The sequence below is a fragment of the Miniopterus natalensis genome, chromosome 3 (genome assembly GCF_054644295.1).
Source record: "Miniopterus natalensis isolate mMinNat1 chromosome 3, mMinNat1.hap1, whole genome shotgun sequence".
Lineage (NCBI taxonomy): Eukaryota > Metazoa > Chordata > Mammalia > Chiroptera > Miniopteridae > Miniopterus > Miniopterus natalensis.
In genome coordinates, this window is record NC_142083.1 from 87,971,468 (window position 1) to 87,984,286 (window position 12,819).

General features: G+C 39.2%; 1 protein-coding gene across 2 annotated transcripts in view; it reads right to left on the reverse strand.

The window, feature by feature from the left end:
* HAPSTR1 (HUWE1 associated protein modifying stress responses) overlaps positions 1-12,819 on the reverse strand; it is a 44,223-nt gene that overhangs the window by 15,778 nt on the left and 15,626 nt on the right. The window contains exon 4 of one of the 2 annotated variants that reach the window (XM_016219285.2): positions 5,002-5,902. The exons of the other annotated variant lie outside the window; for it this stretch is intronic. Within the exon in view, the coding sequence (XP_016074771.1) occupies positions 5,658-5,902 (245 nt within the window). The 3' untranslated portion in view covers positions 5,002-5,657. Of the gene's footprint in view, positions 1-5,001; positions 5,903-12,819 lie in introns of those variants that run through there. 2 annotated transcript variants of the gene reach the window in all.

The following is a 12,819-nucleotide window of genomic DNA, read 5'->3' on the forward strand; positions in this document are numbered from 1 at the left end:
GAAATCAGTGCAGTAGCTCATACACAGCACACTATTCAATGAAACAGCAAGAAACCCTCAAGGATGGTGAACCAGACTTGGGTAAGAACTGCTCTCTAAAACTCGTCTTACTTATGGTGGATATGTGTGTCTCCAAATGAAGTCTTGATGGGAGGCATTTCTGTAGATCACAGTCCAAAACATTTGAGAAACACTGAGATGGGCAAGAGACAAGCCTTAATATACAGGACATAACTGTGTTAGCAAACAGTTCTATTATGTTTATGTTAACCTACTTGGCAGTCGCCAATTTCTAGATGACCATGAAATCAACATTGCCACAGTGGTTATGACATCACCTTGGGAGAAGAGATGGGGAAAAGCCATCTCCCACTGCACTCAAGGATGACTTGGGAGGTGTTCCCTTCCCCCAAGGGATTTCAGCTCTGGCAGCACACTCCTGAGGAGTAGCAGGTCTGAAAATCCTCCAGTCTCAAAGTTGCAGTGGCACATACCCTGGTGGATTTGTGGAGAAAAACATCTGGATTATGAATCCACTTGGCCCCCAGGTGCTAAAAGCAGCCCAGGGAAATCAGTGGTGGCAGGCTGACCCAAAGACCCCAATCCTTCTTTCTCAGTCAGGCTACAAATCACTGTTCTTGGTGTGCTGAGCTGTCCTTGCTGCGGAAGCTGGATAAAACTTAAGACCCCTGAAGCTCTCAAAGGCAGCTCCACGCTCCCAGCAGCTCAGAGAACGCACCTACCAGACCTAAAAGGGAGGAATGCCACAGCCCTCAATAAAGAGTACAGTTGTGCTGTGACGGGGTGCACCAAAGCTCTTGCAACACACAGCAAAAATGCCTCAACTTCGACTCAAAAGGCATGGCGCTTGACCTGAGGATTAAATACCAAGGAAGTTAAGCTGCCCATACTTACTAGTCTGTGGCTTCGCCTTGGCAGGCATCCAGCCTGTCTGAAAAATAGGCTCTCTCTCACATGTGGACAAGCCTTCACAGTACACAAGTGTCGCCATGTGTTTGGTACCTGCCCCCCAACTCCCTCTGGTTTCAAATTGTACCAGAACACAGTGAAATCTATTTTCAAGACTGGAGCTTCCAAGTTCCCATCTCCTAGAATGACAGTGTATTACCCACCACTCACTCCTCAATTAGCACCAACCAACCAACCGGCATTATTTTCATGGCTACATACACAAAACACTTATAAACACAGAAAACGATTTGGAAGGTTGCTCTCTAAAACTACTGTTTTTACCTCAATAGTAAAGGTGAAGGAGGAGGGCAAGTGAAAAGGGCCCTTATACTAATGCCTGTTTTTCTGTGTGTGTGTGTTTTGGGTTTTTTCACAGAAATGCCTGTGTTAAGTTTTTCAATGGCACATTTTTTAAAAAACTCTCAGCCATTCTAGAGTCCTCAAGGGCTTCACTGATGTGAGGCAGAGTACAAATGTAGGTGTAAATTATGGAATCCAAGTCACTACACTTCACATCATTTTCTATTATACCTACTGCAGATGATGAAACTGAGCCCAGAGAGGCCCAGGTTCCCATACATAGTAAGTGGTGGCGTCAGCACTCACAGCCACATTAATTTCAAGCAAAAATTCTCTCTCCGTATGAGGGGGCAAAAAGCAAGTGCAAATGGTAAGCTCCCTTCTGCCTGCAAGTAGCAGAGATAGCCAACCTCGGCTAAGACACAGGGGCAAAGGCACTTTTGTCATCAAGTTCAAGGAGGTATTACCATTCCTTGCAGAAGGTACTTTGGTAGGACCCATCTATGTTTTCAATATGAATTCCTTTGAGTCAGCAATTTTACCTGCAGACATTCTATAAGCTGTTGTGTGGCTTAATTTTTGCAGTTTTACATGTTCTTTGAAGTATTAATACAAATAAAATGAGGGACCATCAGAAACTTGGAATAGCATCAATGAAACTTTCCCAGTTTTGCTGAGGGCTACAAATTTGTGTTAACCCTTAAAACCCTCTTATGTCACAGGCTGCTATCTAGTGAACTTGACAGAGAACATGCAAGTCCCATCACAGGAAGTAAAACCCTGGATCTCACATCAAATGCATCAGTCCCACACATAGAACAACAGCCAAAATACTATCCCCACAAAAACATCACACACCTCAGAAACATTCCAACATGGAGTCTGGAAGGTCATCTGAACTGATCAAAGTTCTAACAGCTTTCAAAGGGAGTGGGGGTGGTGGGAACTACAAACATCTGATCAGAACAACCTTCTTTAAGTAATAAATCTTGTTTCTTTTAACTTTAATAAACAAGGGGTTTTTTTCTGACCTTATTTGAAGGAACCTTCCAAGTCACTCCATTCCAAGAGGTCATAATGTATTTCTGAAGATAACCGACCTCATCACTGGACACCTAAGTAATCAACCTAATAGACAAAGTGACAGATGTATGAAATACAATGCAATGAAATTAATTTACTAACACAGTCACTACACTTCTCAAAAAATATAGGCAGTAATCATGCCAAAACTTAAATGACTTTTCATAATTTTCTGAAAGTAATTGTGCTGTCCATGTCCCTAAGTAAAGGCCCCATTTCCAAATAACCTCTTGGCATCTTGACCTTCACTGCACTCTGAGGTTGGCTTCACCCTCTCAGTCAGACCCTGGCCATCCCCTTACTATACAGGGAGCTAGCCCAGCTTTCACTGCTGTAGGGAAACCTTAAAGCCCAAAGTCACAATTACTCAAGTAATGAGTTCCAAGTAGCCCTTAGATAAAAAATGTAGGTGGCTAGCTCTTTTTTAAAAGCCTGGACTTCATTTGATTACATCAAAGAGTTATTCAGATATGATGACCAAAACAAAACTGCAGACAAGCCCCATGGTTTTTTGGTTTTTTAAATCATTTATTCATTGAATGATTTAAAGTGTGTACCACTACTCCAGTTGGATAAACCACATTGAAGAATTTGACTGCAGGTCTTCGGATTCAGCCAAATGTTTTCCATTAATTTTGCTCAATAAAATACCAGACATTTTAATATTTTAATGCTTCAGCCATGCTCAGAACACTGCAGTATAAGGATGACTTCAACCCTCTCATGCCAAGTTAAGATGACAGGAACAGAACTAATGAGCTATGATGTCTAAAAGAATCAGATAATCTACCTTATGACGAAAAAAGGTTCTATTCCCCAAAAGCAAAGTGCTAAGTTTTAAAATTCAGCCTACAATGTCCTCAAGAGACTGGGGGGGGGGGGGGAGGGGTGTCATTATTTAAAAAGTACCACACAAATATGCAATCTTCCATGATTCATTTTGTATCTAAAATGGTACAAAGAAAGGCTTCAAAAATCTAGCAGTCAGAACTAACTTTTCCTAAGAGAAATAATTTTCCTTTCTAATCTTAGGTCTCAGGGGTAGTCTGTGCTTAGGTGGCACAGGAGAGAACAATGGGATGGAAAAGGAAGAAAGGAATTATAGGTGATTAAATGCAATGGAAAAAAGTAACAAATGCTAAAGTTTTCAAAAACTTTAATGGAGCCAATAAGGCATATAAATTGTGTTCTGGCAGACAACAAGACCTGCTTTCTCTTACCAAAGAAAATGGCACATATTTTATCAAAATTTGACAATTGAGAGTAAAGGGTACTGAGATTAAGCATCAGAGCACCAACTTAAACAAAAACAACCCCCAAAAATTGTCACTCAACTTGGAAAGAGGAACTAGAACCCAGGCATAAAGGGGAGATTAAATATGCGTTCCTCAGTCTCAAAAAACCCTTCAGGAGGAGTTCTGGCCACTGGTTAGCATCTCAGCACACCAGCAAACCCCAATTCAGAATCTAAATTTACAACGACAGAAAAACACAGATATCCCCAACTGCATTTCTTGGTATAGTCCAAAGGGTAGCTTGAAAGTATTCATAATACAGAGGCTTGTCCGTTTCAGGTAAAATGACAGATTGCTATAATTCTTCCTGCTATAATATTCAAACAAAAATGATCCACTTTTGCCAAAATTTAAAAATACCTCACTTTCATTCCTAGTTTTAGTATGGAACTGACATTTTTAAATAAAGGTTTTATATATAATGATTACAAAACTTCAGTTCACACATTTCTAACATTCCATTCACATCCCACCCAGTCAATGAATATTATGGTTAACTTAGCAAAGTTTCTTCACATAAAGATATTAAATGGCTGAAGAAGTCGCAAACTTTAACAAAGTGCTGTGAGTAAATTCCTGGAGAAACCCTTACATTGGATTTGCAATGGTCTTTTAAGGATAAAAACAAGATGTAACTGATACTGGACTATAACAAATTTGCAAGGAAACATTTTTCACTGTCCTACTTGATATATATTATATAATAATATGATAGAATAAATTACAGTACCTGGCAGGCTGACATCAGTTCTTCATCTAAAAATGACTATCATTCAGTCCGAGATATTAAAAATGAAGATGAAGCATGCTCTAAAACATTGTAGCTACAAGAGGTCTTATAATTACTCAAAAGAGGAATCTAGTGAGAACTTTTATTTAGGTCTACCTACCATCTAGAGAACCTCCATGCGATTCCACCTTTTCCAGGAGATTCCAAACTGCACTTTTTAGGAGAGGGATTAGAGTTGGGATTTGCTATTTAAGTTGTAATCACATTATCAGCGGAGAAAAAGACCTTTTTAACCTGCCACCCATTCTAATGGAAGCTGCACAATGTAGGGCACTCATGAAAAAATGTAAAACAGGACAGAAAGGCTGGAATACCTACCCTCCCACCATCCATCTCCCTCTCATGAATGCTAAACCAAAAAGGAAGCCCCCTCTCAAAGTTCATGATCTCTCTACTTTAGGTAACCTTGAGTGCAGTCTACATGTTTACATTTACCGTAAGGATAGTACCCTGTATGGGAAGCAGTACTTGTCTTAAAACTGGAGTTTAAGCCTACAGGGTTTATCTGGGGGCAATTTAATAATATTGCTACTTTTAGAGCACTAACACACACAAAGTGAATCCAATAAAGTTCTGTGTATTGATTCAATATTAAGTATTAATTGCATGACCATCATAGCACCTCTTTACATCACACAATCACCAGAATTAGCAATTGCTTTGAAAACTGAAGACAGGGCACAGTCCGAGAATTAGAAGTTGCACGCTGTTATTATGTAGAAACCAGGTGCATGGTACAGTGCTGCTGTGCAAAAATGGAAGCCTGCAGATTTGACGAGGAAGCCAAATCGTGTTTTAGACAATTTTAGGAACCTGGCAATACTGTTGAAGCAAAATACTCAACACAGCAGAAAATGGAAAGAAAAAAAAAAGCATTCTATAACCAAATAAACATCTGATATTTCCTTTCCCTTTGAGAATAAATACAGTTAAGGTCACTTTTAGCCTTGGAACGGATATATGTTTGCCTATGATGATCTTGCTAACAACTACACAATATCTGATGTCCTCTGCTAGGATTATAGTTTTAAGAAAGCCATGGTTACAAGAGGCATCTACTGTAAATACCTAGAACTTCCTTTTATGGCAACCACTATAGAATTCACTTGTCTTAAACAGTGAACAAGGGAAGATGGCCTCATGTTTCCTTTGCAATAGTATATGTTGAGGATCAAGTGGCTTTCAAGCAGCATGGTGGGTGTGAAAATGTTTTCAGTTTAGATCATTCTGTTGCGTTTATGGGTTGGTGAGTCTGTAATGACATCGCCACACTGGGCTGAGGTACGCTTTCTAGTTCCACCATTGTCCAAGTGGAGTGCCATTTCTTCTGATATGAAAGTGTTCAAATCGACATCATGGAGTCCATTTCTCCTTCGACTAGCATTCGATCCACTGCTTACATGTGTAGGAGAGCCTGGGGTACTCGAACGCACGCTTATACTAGCCATTGCACCACTAAGACCTAGGAAGAAGAAAAAAGGTTTTAGAGTTGCTCAATTATTCAACCCTCTTGAAAGCAACCCACTTTACTTTCCATGTCGTCACAGGGTCAAAGGATGTCTGTCTGCCTATTTTCTTTGTAAGGGGTCCCCAGGGAGCAATTAAGCCTTAGTCTAGAAAGAGAATATTGTCTGGCTTTGACTAAAGATGCTTTATTGGTAATACTACCAACATTTACAATATTGGTAACTACCAACTATTGGAAGCTTATGTGATAAGCACCAATGCTAGGTATACAGATCATGAAATCCTCCCACTCTCTTAGCTAGGTACTGTATATGCAGTTTACAGCTGAAGACAGAGGTGCTTGTTTTAAACAATTTTGGTTACCAGAAGTCACCATTCCGACAGATCCCTCTGATGTGTCTGTGGATGTAGAAGAGTGTGAGTATGTGTACACATGCACAAAGGGGAACAATCATTCCAAGCCTGAGTGGGCTTGTTTCAACATCCCCTTGTAGATAAGGTGACTTTATAATTTATCATCCAAAACAGCACACTATCAAACCCAAAAAGGGTAACTACTATAAATTTTGCCGGGACATCAAGTACAAAATGAGTTTTGCCCCGGACAAACTGGGCTGCCTGATCACCCAAGGTCTGGATTCTATTTGTTAGATACCCCCTTAGGACAGCCTAACTCATGATCATCTATAATCCTTTAGAAGAGGGGGGAAGTAAAGGGTGGCATAAAAAATCCTGCTGCTTTGCTTGGAGGTAAATTATTAAATCCAGAATAGACCCAGCACTCATTGCTGAACACTCAGTTCCTTATACTCTTGAACAGGGAGGAGGCAAATATGTTCCACTCCTGAATGTTCAGGATAAACCTGTAAAGGATATGAGGCAAGGAAACCAACTGTAGCACTGAAATAAAAAACCTAACATCACTGACAGCAGATTTTCCTTCTTATGAACTTCCCTTTATGCTATTCTAGCCTCACGTGGGGATTTTGTTATTGCTTGATTAAATTTATATAACATGATCTAGTATAATCAATGTTTCCAAATGGAACTTAAAATCAGCTTTGAGGTTGGTTTCATAGGGGCCCGTTCTAATTTTATGGTATGATTTAAATGTGAACATTACATTGAAAAAGAATTCTCTGCTCCCTACATCAAATCTATTAAGTTCCCTTTGACATTCTTACTCTACAAATACTCTGTAAACATTCTCAAACCCACAGCCTCAACCACGTCCCATATGCTGAGCATGTTCTGCAGCCCACACCTCTCTTCCAAACTGCTCTAACCAACTTGTCCCCTCACTGCTCTCCCCGAAGACAATGCATCCAACCCCTCCCACTGATGGCCAGAGGAAATCTGACCGTGTCCCTTTCAAACTCTAAACCTTTCCAAGGCTAACACTTATTTAAATAAAATACAACTACTAATATTGGAGTACTTCCTCTGTGTCCAGCACTACGTTAAGTACTTTTCAATCTCACCCTCAAAATAACCCTATGACATCTGTATTATCTCCATTTTGCAGATTGAAAACCAAGATTAAGCAAGCCACCCAAGGTCACACGGCTAGTAAGCAAGAGCTGGGACTTAAGTAGATTCTATATTCCTACTCGCTGTTATACTTACTGCCCCCTCTAAAAGTGTAAATTATTTTAGCGTGGAAGTGGCTCTAGGGTCTAGGGCCTGACCTGCCTTAGGGCCGATCTCTTTGAACACTCACTCTCCTTTCCTGCGCCCTTTTCATTCCCCCTGCCCCCAAGACTGAATCATGTCTGCCTGCATAATTTACAGTTCCTTAAAATGGCTGGGGCTGCACCTCCCTTCCAACATCTGCTCCTCACTGGTTCCTCCAGCACCTCTGATACCATTGTAATTAGCCAGTTATTAAGAATAGAAAAGGAGCAAAGGGAAGGCCGGACATTACAAGCATGTCCTTTGGACCCGGGGAGATGAGCCCCTCTTATCCAGGAACACCTCCTCCCTCTGAGGAGGCCTTTCCTGGCTCTCCCACCTCTCCTGTTTAGTCTCCTGCTGGCTCCTCCATTCCTCCCTCAATGGCCTTTGAGGGCATCTCTTCTGATGGACAAGATTGGTATCACCCAGGCTGACAGCCTTGACCCTTTCACTTACCCATCATTTTCCAAATCAGTGCCACAGGACCAAACATTTCTCCTGAGCTCAAGGACCTATCCAGTTTTCTAACTGCCTGTTGGACATCTCAAACTTTACATTTTCAAATAGAACTGGGCTCCTTCCCTAGCCCACACAGATTAATTTAAATTTTAAAAAGGGAAAGCAGCTTCTGCCTATTGGACATCTCAAACTTAACATTTGCACAGGGAACTGCGCTCCTTTCCCAGCCCACACAAGTTTATTAAAACAATAAAAGGGAAAGCAGCATCTCAGGCTTATATTCTGTAATAGCACAGTACAGTCATCTGACTCTTCCTAAACAGTGTCTTTTCATCTCTACCTAATGAATTTAACATGGTACCTGGCACATAACATTCACTGAATTGGGGGAGGGGGGTTAAAGTCCTATCTGATATTTTGAAATCCAATGAAATCCAAAGTTGTTAATGTTTATTTACCTCTCCAACACCAGAAAATACTCAGGTGGCTCTCTTCACTTAAAGCTTTGCCATTAAGTTAAAAATGCAATTATTCCCAAATTGCTGGCATTTTTTTAAAGTTCTTCACCAAGTCTGTAAACTCCTTGAGGAGAGAGCTATGCCTTCCTTTCTAATCTCAAAGCTTGCAACATATTTTAAAAAATAACCTTTTCATACTTGTTTCATAACGCAGGAGGTTCTAAGGTAATTACACACTGCAAAGTTTGGACCTTCAGCAATAAACTGGGCTACTTCAGTAATTCAACTCAGGATGCCCTATATCATTTGAACCCTGCCCCCCAAAAAACAAAGTTGAGGAACCCCGCTCCCATGCCCCTCTTAAAGTAGGGGATCCATGACAGTTTGTTTTAACACCTAAGGACAAACACCCAAGCCTCGTAAAAGTCGCTCCCCATCAGAAGTGAACAAGCACACCCTGCCCCTCTCCATGAAAAAGATAAGCGTAAACATCTATGTGATCAATTTGAAAATTCCCCAGTAATTTCCACAAAATCCATTTTTCTATTGGGTGTATGACTTGGGGTTTAATTTGACAGCTGAAGTAAAATCACAATGTGCAACATTACCTATTTATCACCTACTCTCAGCAGTGAGATTTCTTTTCAAAGTTCATCTAATCTTCCCCAAAGACTTTTCAAGTGTCAAAAAAAAAAAAAAATTAACAACCAAAAAATATGTGTATTTTAAACAGCCCAAATTTTATTTAATAAACCAATGACAGCTACTAGAAGATGCTTTAGGAAGAAACCTTAGCTAAGCCACATGAACAATCAGGCCTATACAAGTACAGAGAATCTAAACATGCTTCAGAACTAAAAATGAAGTTGTACAGCCCAAGGGCATACAACTTAATTTCTACCAAAAACACACTTTTTCAAAAGGGCTATGGGAATATCAATTGACAAAAGCAATAAACAAGTAGTATGATTAGACAGAAAAGTCTCAATTGCTTAATACAAGATAAACTTTATCAGTTTTAAAGTGTCTGCATCCATTTTAAATGATTAGTGAAGGAGTGAGGGAAAAAAAAGATTAGGAGAATTTAATCATACTTTGAAAAGAAAGCTCCCACTGGAGCTAAAACAAAGTTACAGTCCATGTTATAGGAATCTAGGTTACATGGTGAATTGTTAAAAGTAGCACATAACTATTATTTTCATACCAAGTTCATGCTTAGTGTAATAAGAAAATCCTGTTTTGAGCATTAATTACATGTGATTCCAGCTTACCAACACAGTTAGGTCACACATAGGCAGAGAAGAGCAAATGCAGAACCAATCCACCTCTTTCCTCCACCCAGCAGCCCCTGGCCTGGAACGGAAGCAAGGTCTACACTCTCTACTTGCTTCCCACCCCTCCGGACTGGACCCAACCCCACCCCCATCCCTGTGAGAGCAGAGGGCTAGCCCTGAAGGAGAGACGGTAGACTGTCATTACTGTAGATCCACTCAGCACAGGTTCAGGACCCTCTGCAGATCTGCTCCATCAGTTTTCTCACCTCCAGCAGAAAGGAGGGATTTGAAATCCCCACAACTTGAACAACGTGATTAACATCCTTACTGAACCCTAAGAAACTGGTATTCTTGCAATTGAAATGAATTGCACTATTCAAATGAATAGCCCTCCCTTTTCACAAAGTTGTGTTCTGAGGTTTTAAGCAAAAAGCACTTGTGTGTAAATGTGGTGTTTTAAACGCACCAACCAGGGGGAGTTCAATCATTGAAAAAGAAATTCTACTATGAAGATTTTGGTCATTTGAAGTAGATACCACTCCCCACCCCAATCTGTAATTTGTAATACTGAACTTTTATTGAAGCAAAGCACACTAAATCAAACCAATTACAAAGATACACGTGTCACACCAAGAAAACATTTTCATTTATGCTGACAGCCCAAAATGCTTTCAATTTTTTCAAAGACAGTTTTAATGCCATGGGAAAAAATGCTCATGTTAAAATGAAAAAAGCAAGATACAGTATCATATATGCAGTATGATCTCAACTATGAAATAATTTTAATATTTATACATTGAAAAAAGACTGGAAGAAAATGCACCAAACATTTAACTGCAGTTATCTTTGTATAGTTGGATAACAAGATACTGATTTTTTACTTTTCGGAAATTTTCAAATTTTCCAAGAAATTAATATTTATAAATCAGAAAACTAGCAAAAACAATTAACTTGAAATGTTAAACTCCTTCATTAACTACCAATGGATTTTTTAAAAAGTACTAGGTGAGTAAACTGGCTTTGAGGCATGGCTACATGGACTCCTTTACCACCTCAATGAAAAAAAAGGCCAACAAAATTTTATTTCAAGTTCAAACATTTTTATATCATTGATGTTGGAAAGCTTTAGTTAAGTCCTACACCCCCAGAAAGTTCAGCAGCTAACATCTAACCTTAACATATAGAAAATGCCAACTTTTCATCAAAAATTTTAATGCTATCTTAATTGCTTTTTCAGAGACGCTGGTTGGTATGAACAAAGGGCACAATTTAGAAATTCCAGCCTTGAGAGGAATCTTAATTTAAGAATATTCTTTGAAATAATCAATTTTAAGCAATTAAGAAATGAGACTGCTTTGGTGCATTAATCTCTTACATCTTAATTTCCAAGTAAATTTTTAAAACATTTTACTGTTAAATAACTCAACAGTTCTGTTATTCAGGAAGATGCAGACCACAACATTCAAGCATTTCTTAAGAATCTTCTTGCTCCACACACTATGCTAGGAGTGTGGGCAAGAGGAGAAAAAGGGATTTTGAAAGGTGGATGGATAGAAATTCCCCACAGTTCAGTTCCAATTAGTCCTCTGCAACAAAAAGTTCCCAGGAGTTTCTTTTATAACATACCATCAGTTTAATACTTAACCTAACTTTTTGTGTTAAACTATCAAAATTTGTGTCTAAACATTTACCTTTACAAATGAAAGAGATGGAGACAGGGAAAGGGGAGAGACAGAGAACCAAGCACAACTACTTAAATTTCTTCTTAAATGTACTAGACCTCATTGTCTAGGAAATTTTACGAGGAAGATTTGTTTTCACCAAAATTTAGTGACTTCTATTATCAATCTACTGCACACAGGCCAAAGAATGACAAAATAACAAAAGCTGCAAAAACCTGTGCTCAAAGAAAGAAAAATTCTATTGTGGTTCAGGATGCCGAAAATCACAGCTTTCCATAAACTCTAGGGAAAGAAGGGTATAAGTTTTTTGTGTTGAGAATGACAAATTGAGAATTTGCCTTACATTTTTTCTAGATAAAAATTCCTATCTGACCTTATACCCCTGCAAACAAATTCTAACAATCGCATTTTTCTTATAAGGCCCTACACCCAGTTTCTCCAGATCCAAGGATTTGTCAAGCACTGTAATAATTTAAGAGAGTAAGGATCTCCACATAGCCCAGCGAGACTTTGTTAGGCAAAAAAGGAGAAAACAGAAATGGAGCCTATTAACTCCTAAGACGATGGCATGGTCGGTTGCTCAATCTGCCTGGATCTATAAACTTCAAACTGCCTAACGTAATTCTATTAGGCTAGAAACTCCTTGAGATTATTTGATTCACCTTTGTATCACCTGTTCTGACCACCAGCCTCTAGTTACTTGGTATTTACTGTGTTCAGCAGATGTTGGGCAACAGGAAAGGCTACAGAATGATAATGCAGACTTCATTTTTTAAATGACGACACCTTCCACAGGATTTTAATTGCAAAAGTCAGAATTTAAAACACTACATCCACCAAAAAAGCCCAAAACAAAATGACTTTAGACTTCAACACTCACTCATTAAGCAGCTGTTTTAACTCACAAAATTCTTTCTTTAAAAAAAAAAAACTTTCCTTTTGTTTCTCCAGTGTCATATTAAAGGCTACACTACCTGTGTTTGCCTAAGTCCCTTCCAGCACTTACACTGTCTTTTTAAAACTTGTTTTAAACAAAACAAACTTAAAATTGGGCAAAGTGACATCTTAAAACCAAATGCCAATAACAGCAATGGTTCCCACCAGACACCAGACCCTATGTGTACTAGAGGCCTTTGAATCTGAACTGATGAATTTTACAAAGGGTGAACCCAGGCCCAGCAGGGTTAGTTCCTAGCACAGCAGTCAAGAATATCAAAATGACTTTTGGAACCAAAACAGTGTCTCTCTGATTTTTCTGGAACAGTCTGAACCAGGGCCAGAAACCTACAAAGACCACCTATGAGATGATTTGAGTGAGAGCAAGGCTTTGAATAAAGTTATCAAATGAGTGAAGTCTGACTTGTC